This window comes from Lichenostomus cassidix, chromosome 1Aa (genome assembly GCF_008360975.1).
Source record: "Lichenostomus cassidix isolate B80296 chromosome 1Aa, HeHo_3.0, whole genome shotgun sequence".
Taxonomy (NCBI): domain Eukaryota; kingdom Metazoa; phylum Chordata; class Aves; order Passeriformes; family Meliphagidae; genus Lichenostomus; species Lichenostomus cassidix.
In genome coordinates this window covers 49,510,409-49,530,393 of record NC_139480.1, presented here as the reverse complement: position 1 = coordinate 49,530,393, position 19,985 = coordinate 49,510,409, and the positions used below count along the sequence as shown (strand labels likewise).

Below are 19,985 nucleotides of genomic sequence, written 5' to 3'. Positions count from 1 at the left end.
CACCCCAACAGATGGACATCAGTGCCCAAGAATGGCACCAATCTCCCACCAGCCCTGACTCCTCTGTCTCTGATCCTCATCAGCCATTCCCGTCCACATACAGTCCAGGAAACAAAGGTTTGCCCACAGCCCCCTTTGTGCATACGCAGACAACATCATTTCTTCACCATCCTAAGCCAAATACTCTACCACTTCCTACAAGATAAATCAGTTCCTAGCATTGCCCAGACTCTTTGCAAACACAGCTCGTATACACTGGAGATCCCCTGACCTCTGCCTGCTTCCTGCCCTGATGTCCTTGATGTCCTGTGTCACCCACACCTGACTCCATACAGAGATTGGCTCAACTCAAAGACCTTGTGTATTCTCAGGAGAGCCAAATCTACAGCATCCCCTTTCCCTAAACATGCAGAATGGTTTTGCCCAGTTGGCCTTGTAAGTCCTAAGGCTTTTTGTTTTTTTACAGTAAAGCTTAAGGTGAGGGAAAAAAATGCTGCCTTCAACTCTGCCTCATTTTCTTCTTCTCTATCCTTGCTATACCTCCCACCAGGGTGCAGAGGCACCAGGAAAGCCCTGAAGAATGGGAGGTGCAGAAATGAAAAGTTCCATTTTTTTCTCCCAGGAAAGTCTTGTCATCCTGCCCAGAGTCCATAAGAGCCCAGAAAATAAAGAGCAGGTTTTGAGCAGTCAGTGGTCTCCAGCAATGACCTGCCTGGGTAGGAAATCTGTCCCCAAGACTTTTTGAAGAGCTGGAGAGGGGCCAGCTATGCATGCAACTGGCTGGTATGTCTTTGCTGCAGACATTTCTCCTTCCTGTTTGTTTTTTAGGGTAAACCACTTCTCATGTTTATAAGGAGGACATTCAAGGCACTGGGTTGCCTACATGTGTTATGTGCCATTTGGGGACTTCCTTGAGGTGCCACCATCAGATGGCAGCCTCTGCCCTCCACAGCTGGGTCATCTAAGGGCAGATCATCAGTCTAGGGCTGACCTTGCTCTCTCTGTGCTGTGAGTGCCATCATCATCTCTTCAGCTCTCCCTAAATGCTGTGTGCCCTTTACCTGCTGTTGCCAGATGAAAAATCTGGCAGGGTGCAGAAGGAGAGAGAGAAAAATCTGGCAGGGTGCAGAAGGAGAGAGAGAAAAATCGTTTGCTCCCGGTGGTGAATACAATGCTTATTCTTCAAAAGCCACTGGCCTATGGAACTGCACAACATTTAATTCTGTAGGAAGAACAGCTGGAAAGCAACCATCCCAGCTGGGCCAACTTTAGCCAGTTCACCAAGCAGCCAGGTATGACTTTGGGGTCATCAACCACCAGAGACCACCAAAGACACTCCCAGGACAGAAGCACACATGTGTAAAGGGGAGGGAAGACATGTTAATGATTTCAGGGAAATGATTATCATATGTATGTTTATTCCAGGAAAATCAATGAGCATGTATGTAAATAGAGTATATACATGGGAGCTTTTTCTATATTCAGCATGCATGATATTTTGGAGGAGATCTCCCCTCATGCATCCAGCCAAATAAAGAATGCCTGCTTCATAATACGACATTAGTGTTAAGGAGGTTTTATTTTTACCAATTGCTGGTAACACTGGTACCACACAAACTTCAGGTGTCTCTTCCAAAGCCAAGAACAATGCCTTGCTTTTTGCACAAGTTCGTGGGGCCCAATTCATGTTTAAGCAGACCCTTGGACTCAAATATTCCCTTGTATGGATGTCTGCCATTGCCTTTGAAGACAGAGAAGGTGAAGGGGATCCCATGTCCCAATGTCTCTTTCCCCTGCACCACCCCTTTCATCATAAATAACTGACATGCAACTTGTTGCTCTTTTCGCATCCCGCAGGCTCCTCGGGGAGTGCTTTTTGCTCATTGCTTTTTCCTTCTCCACTGCTTAGAGGGCGCTCCTGCCTGCCGTTTCCATTCTGGGTGATCTTGCTGATCTCACCCTCTTCCCTTTCGTCATCAGCCTTCTCCGCGGGGCACGCTGGCACCTCCTGGCTCTGGACGCGGCGGGACGGCCTGAAGATGGCCCTGCGGAAGCCCTGCTTGAAGCGGTAGGAGAGGAAGCCGTAGATGATGGGGTTGGCGCAGCTGTTGGCGTAGGGCAGCACCACCACGAGGAAGTAGACGCCAAAGAGGGATGGCTCCTCTGGCAGAGGGCAGACAACATTGATTATGTTGAGGACGTAGAAGGGGAGCCAGCAAAGGACGAAGACAGCCACCACAGTCACCACCATGCGGGTCACTCTGCGCTCGGAGAGCTTGTGCTTGGAGGACAGAGCCCTCACCCGCCTGCCCGAGGAGCGAACCTTCACGACAATCAGCAGATAGCAGAGACAAATCACCAGCAGCGGTCCAAAGAAGCCCAGGGTAGCAGTGTAGACGATGAAGCCAGCTCTCCACACTGAGGCAGGCTCTGGCCACTGGATGTGGCATGTACTCATCCCCAGAGGGACATCTGAGAAGACAACCACGGGCAGCACCACTATGGAAGACAACACCCACACGGTTGCACTCACGGCCTTGGCCACCCGTGCTGTCCTCCACTTGGAGGACTTCCCCGGGTGGACCACAGCCAGGTAGCGGTCGACGCTCATCACCGTCAGGCAGAAGATGCTGGTGAACTGGTTGATGGCATCCACAGCCATCACCAGGCGGCACATGAAGGAACCAAAGGGCCAGTAGGACAGGGCATTTTGAGCAGCCAGGAACGGCAGGCCCAGCATGAAGAGCTCATCAGCCAGGGCCAGGTTCAGGATGTAGACGTTGGTCACTGACTCGCTCACTGAGTGCCGCAGGACCACGTAAATGACCAGGGAATTCCCAGCCAGCCCCACCACACAGACAATGAGGTAGACCACGGGGATGAGGACACCGCTGACCACTACACCAGGGCTGACGGTGGAGGAGCTGTTGGGGGTGGTGAAGCCTGCCCAGCTGCTGGAGGCATTGCCCTCCTCCGACACTGCCGGCGTGGGGAGGCTAAAAGCAGAAGTGTCCATAGCAGAGGCAGGGGAGAGGGCAGGGGGCAGTGTCCTTGCAGGATCAGTTAGCAGTCTGGAGGTGAGAGGAGGAGAAAAAAAACATTGGTACTGAGGACATGACGGCTGAACAAGCCACAGGTAAAATCACCACATCAACTTTGTGTTAGGCATGAACAGGCATGGGAAATCCAGGTTAGTTTGCAGATGCTAGCAAATGTAGGAGAATCTAGTCGTGCAAGGAACAGTGGACATGGAGTGAAAAACAGGGACATGGCTCAGCATGGGCCTCTTCCCTAGGGAAAGATCCTCTGGGGAAAGAACAGCAGACTAGGATAAGGACAAGGAAATTTTTCATCTTCTGCTAATGGATCCAATACTGAGGACATGGTCATCAGGTTCTCATTTATGAGGTTCTCATTTAAGGGAGAAAAGCATCCAGTGACAAAATGACTTTCCAGCTCTGACTTTCCTATTCTCTGAGTATTTATTTTCCTGCTTGCTGAAGTTCTTTTTGGACTGGCCAGGTTATTGTTGGCCCTAAAACAGAAAGAAAAGTGCTTTCACTCTGAAACCAAGCAAGGAGGCTGCTGGAGGGCAGCTGGTTTGTGTTATGCCAATTTGAGAGTAAAGAAAGATTATTTTGGATACAACAAGAAGGGTCAGTGCAGATGCCTCTCGTCTCTTTTTCTCTTGTTCTCCCCACCATTCTCTCTCTCTCCTTCTGCACCCTGCAACACGCTGCTAATGGCAGAGACTCTGCCAGCCCCACCTGTTTGTGACACCAAAGCAGTGTCCCAGCCTTCCTAATCCAAGGTGCCCAATTGCCTGTCACATCAGGGCTTGGCATGGAAACAGCACTCGTCTCACTCAGAGAGAGCCTTGAGCAAACAAGCTCTCCATTCCCTGCTGACACTGGGTGAGGAGCTGCAGGGGGAGAACAGAGAGTTCAGGGATGGATGTGCCTTCTGCCAGGGCTCCATGTGTGAAATACAGAGCCCAGCACACGCTATGGACCAGAGACACCCTGGAAAACCTAATGCTGGGGGAGATTTGTGTTTCTTTCAGGATTATTCCAGCTCTGGAAAAATTTTGTGGAAGTGTGGACTGACAGGGTCATCCTCCTGATGAATTAGCTCCTTGGAAGGGAGGATGACTTGGTGGAAGTGAATGGGGACCCTAAGGCTCACCTTTACACATCTCAACAAATCTCTCAGAGTTCTGAAGCTCCTTTTCTATTGAAATTAAAACTGGGGATGTCAAAGAAAAGGACTCCCAATCTTAACTACTTTCAGGAGGCCAGAAACACTCCAGAGACTTTTCTCCCAGATGTGATTCTCTGCAGCATCACAGCTTTTTTCACAAATGTCTCATATTTCATTGTTTGGGGTTTTTTTGGTTGGTTGTTTTTTGTTGTTTGTTTGTTTGTTTTGTAGATGACATTCCAAGTTGTGGAAACCTTAGGGGAGACCTGAGCTTTAGATGGATTCCTTGGATATCAGACAGGCAAACCCAACAGACTCCACAGATGTATCAAGTTTTATGCTGAAGGAACCTCATCTGATAGGCCCCATAAAAACACAGTTCAGCAACTATGTCTTAAGGCCATTTCTACAGATTATTGTATAAATGTTTCCTGGTTTAACACATTTGAGCTTTGAAGGACTGGGATTGTTTAGATTTTCTTAATTTTCAGGTGCCTTGGGCTCTGAGTTCAAGGATCTTTCCTCTGATATTTTTTCCAACTCTGTTCTAGTGACACAAATCACTTGTTGGAGGAAAGAGGAGAGCAAAGGCTGCTCTAAGGACAAAGAATCCTGCATATGGTGGTAGAGGCCAGAACAGCACGTTCATAAAAGGATGATCCTCTAAAAGGTGAAGACATAGACAGGAATCCCTTCGGATGTTTCTCCGTCATGCAAAGGAATTTAAAGAAAAAAAAAGGCCAAACATTTGGAGCCTTACAAATATAAAATATGGATGGAGATACTCCTGCTAGGGCTGAAATGCATTTGGAGAAGTGTCTGGGGTCCAGACCTCAAAGCTGGTTGTTCAGGCTGTGGTTTACTGATACAGTAAATCCAGCTTCAGGGCTTCAGAAGCCCTATCAAAAATGCTAAGGCATGCAACAAAAAGCATGGATTTCCTATAAACTCATTTTCCTGCTCAGGCAGCTGTGGGGGAGAAACTTGATCTTTAAGCAGGCGTGGTCTGTTGCTGCCATTCTAACTTTGTCATGTACCATGTCCCAGCTCAGACACCATGTCACATATTCTGGCTAGTTTGACAGAAAAACTGCTGGGCACCAGAGCTTCATCTAAGTTTGGATCCACTCTGCTGGTTGCTTTGGCAGCACATGCATAGGTAGGGATTGGTGAGGAGCCCTGGCCTCTGGCAGTGTGTTGGCATCCACTTGGATCTGTCCCCAGTTTGGACAGCACCTGTTGCAACAGGCTTGGGATTCTCTAACAGGTGCTACCAGAATATGTCTTGTTCATGCAGCTGGAGAAGAGGAAGGCAGAGATGTAGGAAGAGATAGGAAATTGATATTACTGCTTTCTTTAGGGGGAAAAATATAAATATATATGTATTTCTGCAGTGAATGAGAAGAGGAGGTGGATGCTGAAAGCTGAGCCTAGACTTGGTAGCAAACCGAGAATAGAAGCTGGGAGGGACAACAGAGCCCTGCAGCCCCTCTTGATGCCCTCCCCTCCTGTCCCCCTGCTCCCCACGGCCCTGTCCAGCTCAGGACTCTCCCGTGTCACCTCGGGGCTGAGCTCTCCCGAAGGGACCAGGCTGCACCGGCAGAGTTGGAGGGTCGGGAGCGGGGGGTGGTCGGCGGGTTTTCTTCTCTGGAAACTGCGGACTTAACTTCTGCATGGACTCACGCCCGCGGGAGACATCTGGCAAGAGCGGGCAGAGCCGCCGGGTACTTACATGTCGTCGGGATGTACATTTTCCTCCTCTTCGCCGGGAGAATCCGTGTCATGCGTTTCCCCTTTCTCAAACGCGACACAGCGAAGCGCTCCCGGAGCCCCACCGGAGGCTACCGGCGGCGAAAGCCTTTCTTGCCGGACTTGCCCATCGCCCCCGCCGTGCGTGGCGTGGGAAGGGGCCCGGGGGCTGGCGGGGGATGCTCGGCCCCTCTGAGCCCCACGGCCGTGGGTGTCTCCCCCGCGCAGCCCCCAGCACCGGCGGGCTCGGGCAGCGGGAGCGGAGCGGCGGCACCGGGGGACGGGGCTGGCAGCCAATGGGCGCCACGCACGGAAACACCGGCAGGAGAAGGAGGAGAAGGAGGAGAAGGAGGGGATGGACCGCAGGGCAGGAGAACGGTGTCTCCTATCAGGGGGGAGATAGCGGCATGGAGAATCACAGGGGGAGAGGGAGGCGCAAGGAGAGGGGCAGAGGAAGAGGGGAGGATGAAGGAATGAGGAGTGCGGTAAAAGAAGCTGAAGACAGCGGAGGGAACAGGGAGAGGAAGGAAAGAGGGATGCAGGGAGCAGCTGTGTGGTGGGAGAGTGGCGAGCAGGACGGGGCGACTCGGCTCGGCTCCCCTAGGAGACAGACCCCCTGTTCCCAGCGTCCTGCGGGCAGGACTGGTGCTGCTCAGAGCTGCACCTTCTGGCTGGCAAGGTGCTCAGAAATCGGGGTGGATGTTGAGCATGCAAACCCTTCTCCCTGCTGTTCTGCCCTGTGAGCACCTCCAGATGGATGGAGATAAGGGAGATAGGCAGACAGGGGACTGTCTGTTTCAACTCCTTCCCTCCCCTGGCTTCACACATGATCTCTTGTCTTTTGCACCTTCATTGGGAAAATGCTCCAGTTTAACAGCCCCAAACTTTCCTAACAGATTCAATCTCTGCTGGAAGGCACGGACCCAGAAGAAATGGGTTTAAGAATAAATTTATCTCCTCTGTGTGACCAGTTCTCCCACGAAGGACATGAGGATTTTCCCATCCCGTTCCCTTCACAAAGGACTTCCCTGTCATCCTCATCCCTTTCCTGCCCTGCAGCCAACACCAGTGACTCCTTGTGCTGTGCATCACCCAATTCTTGACACTCGGCCCTTTGATTGTGAGCATTTCAGCCCCTAGGGCCAGTTCCAGCTTTGACAAAAGAAGTCAGTATCTCCTCGAGCAGAACACAGCCAGGGTCTAAAATACATCATTCCAAACCTACTTAAGCAAGTTTATGTGCAACAAGTGCTGCTCAAACGGGAGCTGATGGAGGTAATACAGGTGTTCTAAGCTGTCAGGCCTCTTTAGGCCAGAACTTGGCCACAGCTCTGTGTGGAGACACATAAGAGAGAAGAAGCCTCACTGGAGAAGGAAAGGCATGGGTAGAACCCAGAGGATTTCTTTACCATGGCAGGGCAGGTATCTGTAGCACCATGCAGAAGACCCTGAGCTCCTGTCCTAGAAGCAGCAGAGCCATGCAACAGCAGAGTTCTACCCAGGCCTGCAAACCCTTGCAGGACTTTTTAGCATAAGCACAGTCATAGGATCACAAATTCCAGGTCTCCAGATCCAGTTCCTCAATGCTCCAAGTTCTGCCCCACTCTCTGCCTCAGCTCCAGTGGGGTTGTGCAAACTTTAAATTGTTTTGGGAGGAGAGCTCAGCCTGTGCACCCCCACAGGTAGGCAGATAGATGAATTTTTTTTCACACACATGGTAGGCATTGCTGTATGTGATGGGGGATGAGGCAGACAAAAAAGGTAAAAGCCAAGGCTTGAAAACAGGAGAGAAGTAATAAACCACTGGGAATATATTGGTTTGAGTCATGCTTAGGATGTTAAAAGGTGGTTAGATCCCATTTTCAAGTGTTTTGTATCTCTTGCCCTTTCACAGGTATATGCCCATACTAGACATTTAATTTTTGCTCTTCTGGACTTAGGTTGACATAATTTACATTACCTTTGGATGGGGCCTGGGCAATTCATGCAGCAGCCCATTTGCAGTGCAGATATTTGTGGAACTCCCTGCCACAGGACACCCTCCAGGGTTGCTCTGAACTTTATCAGTAGGTAATGTGTCACATCACTGAATGAACTGCCTTATTCAGATCTGATCATGAATTGAAATTGCAGAAATTTCCCTGGCAGCAGGGCACCTCAGGGCTTCACTGTGGCCAGCTGTACCTGGCATTACCAATGCACCTCCTCAGTGCAGGAAGCAGCCTTTGAAGCTCAGAAGTGTTGCTGCATCCAGGAGCAGTAATCTGGCTGAACTCCATAGTTTCTCTGTGCCCTCCTAGGACTGCAGGATTTTTCAGTGCCAATCATCACACCCTGAGCCCTCCTCCCTCCTGCAAGCAGTGGCAGTAGCAGCCACCCTGTAACACTCACTCTCAAGTCCCTGCAATGCATCAGGAAAGCAGGTGCTCACAGCTGCCAGATCCATAGCACCGCTGGGACCACTCTCTTCAGCTTAATTTTAGTGTCTTGGAGGCAATTTGTCTGGACTGGTGACTCATTCCTCCCTCTTTAATTTTTTTCCCTGCCCTCCCCCCTCCTATTCTCGCTCTGCCTGTGCCTGGCAGTGTGAGTGAATGCCAGAGCTTAGGAGGATAAATGCAGCAATGTTTTGGTGAAAGGATGTCCCCAGCAATCTGTGGTGACAGTCCCCACGGAGAGGAGTCTGGGTCCAGGTGTCCCCTCCCCAAGCCTCTGTGTGGCATGGAGGGGAGACCACTTTTCCTTTTGAACACATGGAGATCAAGAAGAAGAAAGGCAAAAGGAATGCAGGGGGCTCAGCTGAGAACGAGCAACTTGTAGGATGAATCAGGCCTGGTCTCATCATCCTACAGCAGCTGGGGCTCACCAAGCTTCGTGTGGTGCTGCCTGGGCTGTCCCTGCTGAAGTGACAACTGCTGAAGGTGTCTCCAGCCCAGCCATCCCATTGCTTGTGGCTTCAGGGCTGTGTCCCCTTGAGGTGCAACACATCACGGACATGACAAGAATGTACAGTCTGTTTATTGGGTCTCATTCACTAGGTTGTAACCTCAGGGGCCCAGGGGGAAGGGAAGGGAAGGGAAGGGGCAGATGGGGTAAGGTGATGCAGGGATGTTGTGCAAACAGACAAACCAGGGCTACAGACCCACTGCAGTCTTTCAAGCCGGCAGAAGTAAAAAGCAATGACCTCCCCGAGGTGCTGAGCTCTGGGCTGGTGGAATCATCACTCCACACACATCCTGTGTCCTTGGCAGTGCCTGGCATCGGGACGAGGTTGGGATCTATAGCCAAAAACATGACAGACCTCATAATACCAGCTCAACTGCTTTGCTGCTCTCCCTCCCTCTGCTCTGGTGATGGTGAGTGTGTGAAGGGACAGGGTCCAAACTGGCAAGCTCTCACTCTTCTCTCTCATCAGGATCTGACCAACTTTGCCTCCTGACCTGAAGTCTCTCCTCCCTCTGCTGCCTTGTACTGAGGCAGGTAGGGACAATATGAGGAGTACAGGAGTCCTGGACGATAAGCTGCTGCTTGCCAATGAACAACACAAAAAACCCCTTGAGGTGAGCAGGGCTTGGTAAGAGGAAGGGCCACTGGGCAACTGCCACGAATAAGGAACAGCTTTTTCTTTTCCCTTTTTTTTTTTTTTTCTATAGGCAAAGGCTGTGGCTTCATAGCTCTCAGAGCAGGTCATCCCCAGGGCAGCCTGGACATAGTTCCCTGTGTGGCAGAAGCTGACAGACAGTTCTTCTGTGTGAGGGCACATGTGGAAAATCCTAGGCTGCCCCACATCAAGAGGTGGGAACAAACTTGCCCACAGTCAAGCAGAAAGGAGGGGGAAATTGTTCCTGGGTGCATCACACCATGTCCTATCCTTTGCCCAAGCAAAGGATATTGAAGTGACCTATTGAAGACCCTGACCAGGAGCAGGAAAGCACCGCTGGTGTCACTCCCAGGGATCCCTGCCAGACTTACTTGCTCAGAGGAGGCTGCACGCCCTTTTCTTTGTCCGGGTGGGCTGTGGGCACAGCACAGCTCGGATGGCCTCGTCAAACACCGTCTTGAGGCCGCGCTGCGTCAAAGCCGAGCACTCGAGGTATTTCACAGAGTCTGTCGGGAGGAAAGCAGGTGATGCAGTGGGGATACCCGGGTTTCTGCTCCTTGGGTTAGAAAGCAAGGCACTAGGCTCTTGTCTGAGCTGAATAAACACATCTCAGGTGATCAAAGATGTTACACATTGTCAGGACACATTGCACTCACTCAGACAGTGTTGACCTCAGGGCAGAGCTTGCCAAGGTTTGCACACTAGCTACCCTTGTAGCCAGAGCAGAGCCATTGTGTGTGGCTGACTGTGTCATCCTGGCCACACTCCCTCTGCTGAACTCCTGGAAAACTCCCTCAAGCTGCATTTCTCACCTTCCCTCCTGCTTCTGTGTGCCACATCTGAGAAGAGCTGACAGGTGGGGTGAGACACCCATACCTGGGATTGCATTTATGAGCCCCAGCAGACAGAGGCAGGGGCAGGAAACTGCAGTTGCAACTCTTCCTGAGGGAGGTTAAAAACCTCTCTTCTGCCTCTCTCCGGATATGGAGGAGTGGCCTCTGCCCACAGTGCAGCTGTGGCTTTCACAGAAACAATATTGTCCCAGATAGAAGTAGCAGAGTAAAAGGGGAGGGGAATGTGAGTGTGCAGTTCTGTGTGTATGGGGAGGATGGTGGCCAGAAAGAGGCAGAAAACAGGGGGCTGAGGGATTGAATCTTCCTCAAGGAGCAGAAGTCCTTCCTGAGTCTCCTGAACTGCATTTTGTCCCATGACCCTGGATGAGTTGCCTTGTGTCCCTCGGAGATACCACTGTGAGATACCTCTATGAAAGCCCCATTAGACTGAGGGGAAGCCTTCATTTTCTGCCTCTCTCCTTTCAGCAGGTCCAAAATGGTCCCCCCAAACACATACCTATTTCCTTGGCCAGAGCAAGACCCTGAGGATACGTTATGGGGGATAGCTTCTTCTCCTTCAGCTTCTCAATGGTGTCCTTGTCATCACGGAGATCCAGCTTTGTGCCCACGAGGATGATGGGAGTGCTTGGGCAGTGGTGTCTCACCTCGGGGAACCACTGGCAATAGAGCAAAATGCCAAAGGTGTGAGAAGAAGTAATGCATATGGGAAAACAAAGAGACATTCCTGAAAAAATGTCAGCAAGGTAGCTAACAGCCTGTCCTTCCTCACATCGCTTGCTGGACACTGTAGCCTGGCTCAGGCCAGCTCCTGTTTCTGGGTCCTCAGGCAAAATCCCTGACATGGAGCTCAAATTTGGTTAAGCAAAAGCACAACCTGCTCTGTGCCCTTCACCCTCCCACCCAGGGAGGAACCTTAAAGTGCTAGGAAGGAAATACTCTTGTTCTCCTCTTCATCAGTCTCTCCCTTCTTCCCTCACTTTCTACCTAAAGGCTGTGGGTACCTATTTCTCATACCCTATGGACCAGTCCTGCATGTCTGTGCTTTGACAGTCTTGGCTGACAGATGCCATTAAAATATGTCTGTGATCTGGCAGCACAACAGCCCAGCTAGATGAGTATCAGCCCCCTAGCAGAGTTGCCCACCTTCTTTGAGATGAAGCAGAAAAGGCATCTGAAGGAGGTTTCTGACAAACAGAAACAAGATATGACCTCTTGAACCTAGATGTCCTAGTGGTAGTCTCCACCCATAGCCACTGTTCTTGCAAGATCACCACCAGTCTCAGCCCCCTCCATCCCCTGGTGGGGCAGGACACTCTGTCTCACCTTAGCTCGCACGTTTTCATAAGATGCTGGGCTGACAAGGGAGAAGCAGATCAGGAAGACATCCTGTAGGCAAACAACCACAGTGCAGAGTTAGGATGAGAGCAGGGACAGCATGATGAGGCAGGAAGGGGAGGGGAGGGAAGGTCTGTGTGGGCAGCACCCTCCCTCTGCAGCAGGGAGTTGTCCTTGGGAAAGCTTTCTCTATAATATTGAAGTCCTGACTCCTGCTTCTTGCCTCTAGTGGAGAGAAGGATGTCTGCTCCCCTGAGTCACTGTAACCATAGCCACCATTATCAGAAGAGCCAAATGGTCAACTGTGAGGACGGGGTTTTTGCGGTTGGCACACTCATCCTCATGGGAAACAGCCTGACAGCATCCTGCTCGCTTCTCACAGAACAACAGAGAGCTTTCAGGCCAAAGTCATCTTGCCTACAGTTAGGAGAGAACAGGGCTCAGCCCAAAAAAGTGCACACACAGGACCCAAATGAGGCAGTGTCGGCTCTCCAGGTGAAAAATTCTCCTGGGCATGGCAGAATTTAGATTTTCTTTAAAACCAGAGCAAACCAAACAAACCCAAAACAATACCAGCTCATCAAGGTTATTTATTTCATATTTATATATTTATATATTTATTTTATCCAGCTTCACCTAGCTGGAGCAGAGGTGCAAGACCCAGCCTATCCATTTCCATACTTCTACAACCATCAGAGACAAAAAGCTTGAAGAAACATTCCTCTTCCCATCCTTGAGATATGTCCCAGCATGGATACAAACATGTTGAGAAGTAGGCCTGCTTGCACTGCCTGCAGGTAAAACCACCTTACACCAGGTGTTTGATTTTTAGGTGGCTAAACCTAGTCCAAACAAATAATTTCTGATCAATGCCTAACCTTATTGGTTAGGCAGCAGCCTTCAGACCAATGTCGGATGCAGCAAGGTCTCTCTGAGCTTGCTGAAAGACTGCTTGAAACAATATTCTCCAGGGAAGGTGATCTTTAAACCCTGAAATCCTTCTGTCAGTGTGGTGAAAAACTGGTGAACACAGTATCTGAGGCACCCATTTGTTCTGCTAAAGGCACAAGCAGATCAAACACATGCCCACACTTTAGATCTCTTTTAAAAGGCAGAAGCCAGAGGAGTGGGGTTCACAGAAATGTGACAAGCTCCTGCCTCAGCTCCTAAGTTCCATGAGCCACTTAACTTTACAAAAGGAAGGTTTTTTACTGGGGCTGTGTAAGGCACCTGCCCCACACAAAGTCAGTGTCAGCTAGGTTTAAAAGTGTCTCTGAATGTCTCCTTTTCTTGCTCAGTTATACCAGTAATGGGAGTTTAGATAAAGGCTCCAAAATATCCTTAGATGTCTTTCAACTTTCAGGTTTCAAGGCAGTTGTGTATCAACAGAGATATTCTCAGAAAAGGGCAGAGAGAGACAATAACAGTCCTGTCACTGTTTCATGGCAAATGTTGAGTTTTGCAGTGAGGGATGAAGGTGTAGCTGAGGGAGGAAGGGAGGAGGGGCATGGAGGGTGACCCACCGTCTGCGGGTAAGAGAGTGGCCTCAGCCTGTCATAATCCTCTTGTCCAGCAGTATCCCACAGTCCCAGATTTACAGGCTTGCTGTCAACCATCACGTTGGCAGAATAGTTATCAAACCTGAAATTCAGAGACATAAGCCATGGCTCACACAGGAGAAGAGAGAGCCCTTGCAGTAGTGCAGGTGGGGTTCAGTAGGTGCATGAGGAGAAAAGGGTGCTGATTCTTCCTCTCAGTTCACTTGAGTGATGCTGGTTTCCTGTGAACCTCCACCTTATGGAATTCCCACTGAGCATCAACCTCCTCCCCATCATTCAGCTGTCCTGGACAGGTGCCTGGCTGCAGATCCACCTTTGACACCTTGTATGCAGGTCCACAAACCCTTTCATTTCCCATTTTTCCCCCCAATATCCTTCCCACATCTGTGTCTGCTCTAGATCCAAGCCCCTGTCTTTCTTCTGTGTTCGAAAACCTAGTTTTATTCTTAGAAGTGAAGAAGGATCCATGTCTCTGTAGCTCGCTGCACTCCTCAACAGCCCTGCTGGAGCTGAGGACAATGTGCTCCTCCTTTACTCTTTGAAATATTTGAGAGCAACTGTCAGGATTTCCTGCTGGGGAGTAAAGACTTGATGGGAAAAAAGGATATTAAAGCCATAGAGATGTTCCTACCCTCATCCTAGAAAATTTTGTTTCCTGGTCCTTTGGTACTTTTTTTTCCAGACTAAGGGAAACCAGTGACAGGGAGGAACCAACACAAAGGTCTTGTGAATGTGTTCATGGCATATCCACGTTACAAGGGACATGATTTAGTAGTGGACTTGGCAGTCCTAGGCTAACAGTTGGACTTAATGGTCTCAGAGGTCTTTTCCAACCAATTCCATGATTCTGCTCCTTGCATATTCTGTGACTGCTCCAATGCCAGCAAGGGCCTTGGATGAGGAAGGAAGTGGAGACCCATGTCCATCCAACTGCCTTCTCTTGGGTCTGGCCCAGTTGTTGTACGCTAGTGCCTGTTTGTTTTGCCTAGCAGGATCCCATCTGCTACTGGTAAACTTAGCAAGCAGATAGACCTTGAGCTGGCCTGAGTCTCCCAAATATCCCATTTATACCATGGTTTTGTAAGGCTGCTTCTTGTGAAAGGTGACAGATGCAAAGTTAGAGACACTTTCACTGGTTTGGTAGACCTTCCTCTGCTTGGCATAGAGACTGTGACCCAGGGAGTGCACAACAAGGGGTCACTGCACCCCTTTGCATCCTGCTTTCCATGCCTCCCACCCACTCCAGGACCTGTTCATGCATTACTCACACAGTGGGGATGTATTCTCCTGGAAAGGCATTGGTGGTGTAGCTGATAAGGAGACAGGTTTTTCCCACAGCCCTAGAAGAGAAAGAAAACAATAGCAGGAATTCATGGCAGTCTTGCTAGGGTGAGATGGAGATGGGGCAATCCTTCCACACCTCTAACCTAGCCCTGTCAGGAGACCCCTGGAAGCAGAAACACATTCACAGGACCAGACAGTGCATAACCCTGGGTTAGAAAACTGGCAGGAAGGAGGACAGGATGTTACCCAGAAATGTTTGTTGTCTTTGAGCACGAAAGCTTATTTTTACAATCTAGTACAGAGATCACTCAGCTAAAACACAGCCACTCTAGATGGAGGTGAGAGCCCATTTTGCAGTGCATGCAGTGCTGCAGGCTCACAGCCAGGACAGGTGTGCCATGACAAATGTGCCAAGCCAGCCTCAGCACTTGAGCACAGGCACTCCCACCTGCTTTTGAGGTGCTGTGGACAAGGACTGGTAGCAACTTTTCCTGACTTACCCAGTCTTTCTCATCTACAGTAAGCTGCAGCAGCACTCGCACAGAGAGCTGTAAGGAGCCAAAAAGGTGCCTGCCCCCATGGCTGATGGAGGCTGCTGGTGGTGTTCCTGAGCTAGAAACTGGTGCTTCCTCTCTCCTCAGCTTCCCACACACCCATGCTGCAGCAGGGTGGAGTGCAAGGTAGCAGCACAGTCCAGACTGGGTGAGAGCATTGGCGGGATAAGGAGAAACAAAGGAGGTGTAGTGGGCAAGGTGAAGCCTGTGGAGAGGGAAAGAAGGGCAGAGAAATCGGAAGAAAATAAAGCAGCCAAGACAGGTGTGGTAAAGCAAATCAGGTTTGTGTGGCCTGGAAAAGCTTGGCCATGCTTCAGAGTCAGTGCTGTGTGTGAGGGGCAGACTTGGGGAGTAACAGATAAATGCCCAGTGGAGTTGTTCATCCAGCTCCAGCTTCAAACTTTCAGGGGACTTTTCTTAGAGGTTACTGTTTTTATTTGAGGCTCTGTCTATCTTCATCCCTTCTCCCTGTCCCCTTGCCCAGCCCCTGAGAACATGTCTGACACATCCTGTTACATGCGCAGACATCTTCTTTCCCAGGCGAGCTCTAAAGGAGGAAGTGACGGTGGGGAGCAGCACTGCTGTAAAAGTCTCTTCATCTGCTACCTTACAGCTGCCCCAGATAACAGTCTGATCAGGCTCTAGATGGACAGGAATTAAACTATTCCATTCCAAGCACAGACTCTCCTCCTTCCCTCCCCTACATTTACTTATCCCACAGGGCAAGAAGGCACTCTGTCCACTCCATCCCTCCTGCCCCAAGCAGTGATGACTGCTTGACTCATCAATGGCTTGGATCAGGCCATTCCCAGGGATCAGGGGACATAGGTAGAGACGCCACAATGTTGTGAAAGCAAGGTTTTGCTCCTTCCCACTCCCAAAGTGGCCTGTACATGTGCCTATCTCAGTGGAAATAACTTCTCCATGTGCACACAGAGGCCCCTTGCCAGCAGACTCCACCATACCCCAATACAGAGATAACCTGCTGAGAAAAGCTGAACACAGAGACCCTGGTGGACAACTTGCCAGGACCAGAGTGCCATGCCCTCTCCCAGTCATTCCCAGTGAGCAGATGGCTTTCAAGGAGCCATTCACCTGCAGGAATTCACTTGCACCTCATGGGTTTTCAATCTAACTCCTTCCTACAAGCTGAATCTGGCAGGAACACCATCACCTCCTGTTTGTGGGATAGATCTGCACCACTTTTTGTGCTCCTTCTGAAGATGCCCTGCAAAATGCCCTCTTCCACACTCCCCCAGAGGAATGTCCCTTGCCCTGGGGAGGGAGAATTGAACATGCCTGCAGTAGTAGCCAGCCTGCAGGAGGTCAGAAGCAAAGCTCCACCAAGCAGCCACCTTCACCCGTGTCCCTGGTCACAGCCTGTCCCACCCCTCACCCCCAGCACCCCCACAGGGTACATACCCATCTCCCACCACGACACACTTGATGGCTTGCATGGCTCCGGACCCGTGGCGTGTCGGAGGGCAGTGCCCGAGGCCAAGGGAAGTCAGGCCAAGGCAAAGTCAGCCGGGAGAGATGGGCAAACGTGGGATCAGCCCTTTTGCCACAGCGAGTAGCAGGTTGCAAGGAGGGAGGAAGTGGAAGAGGGAACTTCACTCGCCGATCACCCTCCGCCCCTGCACCGCAGCCGCAGCTCTGTGGCTCAGGCTGGTGGCTGAAGGCGGAGCAGGCGTGACTTCTCGCTTGGGATGATGACTGCTGTAGGATGTCTTGCTCTCCCTGTGTGTCTCACCCACTCCCTTCCCACCCTGTCCCAGTGAATGGTGGGGGGCACCAAACTGCTTTTCCCGGGGAGCTGAGCAAGGGTTGGAAGTGGGGTGAGAACGTGGAGGGCTGGGTTTTCTCCTCCCTCCTTTATCATCCTAGCTTTGGAGGAGGTGTAAGCAGGGAAGGGAATCTGGAGTGGGAGTAGTGGGGTGATGAGGGATAATGAAGGTTTTTCAGGTCTTCCCAGTGCAGCTAAGCATCAAGGGTGAAATATCACACGGAACAACACTTCTGTGAAGGCTGAACAAGGAAGTCATGCAACCTCTAGAAAGCAGCTGCCACCCAATGGTTGCTCTCTCCCTCCTCTCTTTATCCTTCTCCCTCTTTATCCCATTGTAGGGATAAAGTTCTGCTCCCCTTCCTCACCTGGGAGGAACAGATAGTACAGACTATTACTACAAAGAAGTGTTGTGTGAACCTAAGTGCTCACCATGAAGGTGAGCAAGTTCATCAAGGGGTGCAGTGAACAGTTTTCTCTCTCCTTACAGAACCACAAGAGCCAAGACTGGATGAGAGGAGCCCCTGCAAACCAGTCTCTCCCTATCCGACCTCTCCACTACTTCTGTGCAAAAGCAGCCAGTGGGAGCTGCTGCCAAACCTCTTATATCTTGTAATGGAATCATGGAATAGTTAGGGTTGGAAGGGATCTTTAAAGGCCATCTAGTCACATCCCTTGCAATGAGCAGGGGCATCTTCAACAGAGTTGCTCAGGCCCAATCCAACATGGCTTTGAACATTTCCAGGGATGAGGCATCCACCCCTTCTCTGGGAAACTTGTTCCAGTGTTTCACCACCCTCATTAAAAACTTCTTTCTTATATCTAGCCTGAATCTACCCTCTTTTAGTTTAAAACTATAGCCCCTTGTCCTGTCACTACAGGCTCTATTAAAAAGCCTGTCCTTGTCATTCTTATAGGTCCCCTTAATGTATTGAAAGGCTGCAGTAATGTCTCCCCAGATCCTTCTGTTCTTCAGGCTGAACAACCCCAACTCTCTCAGGCAGTCCTCATTGTCCTCAGAAAAGATTTTTAGAGCTAAGCACCAAGAAGAAGGAAGCAACCACCCTAAAAAAGAAGAGATGGGAGCAGAATGATCCCAGGAAGCTCTACTTCCTTTCCATTATCAAAATAAGGGTTTTCCTCCTCTTCCTTCCTTCTCCTCCCATGCAACACCAAGCCTTGAAAAGAGTGTATGAGTGCACATCTGTGTGCTCCAGCCTGATCTGGTGAGTGGATGGGCAGGACATGGGTTTTATGGAAGATGGGATATGGTGGCACAGAATTAATTAGAATTTCCAGGCTTTGTCAGGAGGCCAGTTAGAGCAAGAATTGTGGGTTTGCAGCTGGGATGTTCCTGAAGGAAGTGACTTAGGGAAGTGTTTCTCCAGAGGCTGATGACCTTTGTGCTGCTGCAGCCACAGGAGGCTGTTGTGACTGACCTGCTCTGGAGGAGAGCACTCCCAGCTGTCACTCAGTGCTGGCTACAACCCAAAAACCTTCCACCATGGAATGTTTCCAAGTCTTGCCACTCTTTCAGAAGCACAGAGTGACCAGCTGTACGAGGTGTTCCCTCTGTGGGTGGTAGGGAAAGGGGAGGAAGGAAACCCACTGACACCTCTGCAAGTGAGAGCAGGAAGAGGACACAGGAATACAGGCCAGAGAAGGATATAAGAGAGAGGGACAAAGGCTTTTACAGAGAGGAGCTGGAAAGGACAGGCAGGCACAGAATATAGTGGGCCAGGAGATATGGACTCAGTTAGAAGAGAAGGCAGGTGTATCAGGCTCTAAAAATGCTTATGGTGGAAGGAGGAAAATCATTACCACTCTGTGCATAATTTGACATATTTAGAGCTTTCTGTGGGAGACATCTGGGTGACAAGTGAGGGCTCAAGGAGCTGGAGCTGGTAGACTCCCTAGAGATTCAGAGAACTCTAGGCTGGGCAGGCAGCCTGGGATGGGCAAGGAGGAATTTAACCCTTCTGCAGAGGGACAGTAGGGATCTACATGAAAGCCTTCAGGATGTTTCTTTCCATCATATTTAAATGGGATTATTAAAAAATGGGATATTACACTCAAATAACACATATAGTAATCACTCTGAGAACAACTGGCACCTTCTGCATGAAAACCTTCCATTTGTACAGACTACAGGAAAGGGAAGGAACTGCAGGAAAGAGGCCCATAGCCCTGGACTGAGCACATCCAGGTCTGTTGCTGGTTTGATGTTCTACTTTCTACTGCTTTGATGTTCTCACACCACCAAGAGGTGCTCTTGACACAAGTTTCCTTCTGCCTCTGCAGCAGGGCACATATCTGGGGTTTCTTGTTCCCTTTGCTGAGTTTGAGGGAGGTGCTAATGGGAATTAATTGCTCAGTTTTGTTCTGGCAGGCTTTCAGGGTCCTGAGCTGGGTCACCTCAGAGTGTGCTGGGCTTGCATGGCACCCATGTGAGACTGCAGACAAGGCAGGAAATGCATGATTCTGTTTTTCCCCCCCACAGATCCAAAGCAGTGAGGACCACCTATCTCCCCCTCTCTTTCTGTGCTGTTCTGCCCACCCAAGGATGATGGAAAAAGGTAAGGGAACTCTTTCAGAAACAAGGTTTGCACATCACAGACCTGCACAGGAGGGCAGGAGCTGAGCAAGAGCTTGTCCTTCAGCACAGAGAGAATAGCAGGGAGTACTCTTTCATGAAGAGCACAAGGCTCATTTCTTTGCACTCACAGGACATGGTCACAGCATGTCTTTTCATTACTGTAGGCCCTGATAGGATTTATCTGATGTGACCTCTCTCTCAGGCAGCCCTGAGTGGCCATGAGAACTTTTCTCTGTGCATTGGGTACCCACCAGGGTAAACATTAATTTTTTTCAGCCTGACTGGGCTGCAAACTGTCCCCACTTCCTATATTCCCCTTTTGCGCCTTCCCACTTCCCCTTTGACACAGCTTCATACCATCTGTCTCCTGCTTTTAGTTCTTGCTTTGCTGCTTCTCTTTTCCAAAATTCCCACTCCTCCCAGTTGCTGCCTCCCTCCCCCTTCACTGCTGTGGTTTCTCAGACTGC

General features: G+C 50.3%; 2 protein-coding genes across 2 annotated transcripts; both read right to left on the bottom strand.

Moving 5' to 3' along the window:
* Positions 1-1,560: 1,560 nt before the first annotated feature.
* On the bottom strand, positions 1,561-8,800 carry SSTR3 (somatostatin receptor 3). Its single transcript, XM_085048833.1, has 2 exons — positions 5,933-8,800; positions 1,561-3,071 (listed from the first exon to the last, which is right to left on the bottom strand). The coding sequence occupies exon 2, from the start codon at positions 3,014-3,016 to the stop codon at positions 1,811-1,813; it is 1,206 nt and encodes a 401-aa protein (XP_084904959.1). The 5' UTR covers positions 3,017-3,071; positions 5,933-8,800; the 3' UTR covers positions 1,561-1,810.
* A 145-nt stretch (positions 8,801-8,945) lies between these two features.
* Positions 8,946-16,757, bottom strand: RAC2 (Rac family small GTPase 2). The gene is made up of 7 exons (XM_085048834.1): positions 16,559-16,757; positions 14,567-14,638; positions 13,263-13,380; positions 11,728-11,790; positions 10,901-11,060; positions 9,922-10,056; positions 8,946-9,227 (listed from the first exon to the last, which is right to left on the bottom strand). The coding sequence occupies exons 1-6, from the start codon at positions 16,591-16,593 to the stop codon at positions 9,926-9,928; spliced, it is 579 nt and encodes a 192-aa protein (XP_084904960.1). The 5' UTR covers positions 16,594-16,757; the 3' UTR covers positions 8,946-9,227; positions 9,922-9,925.
* Between the last annotated feature and the right edge of the window lie 3,228 nt (positions 16,758-19,985).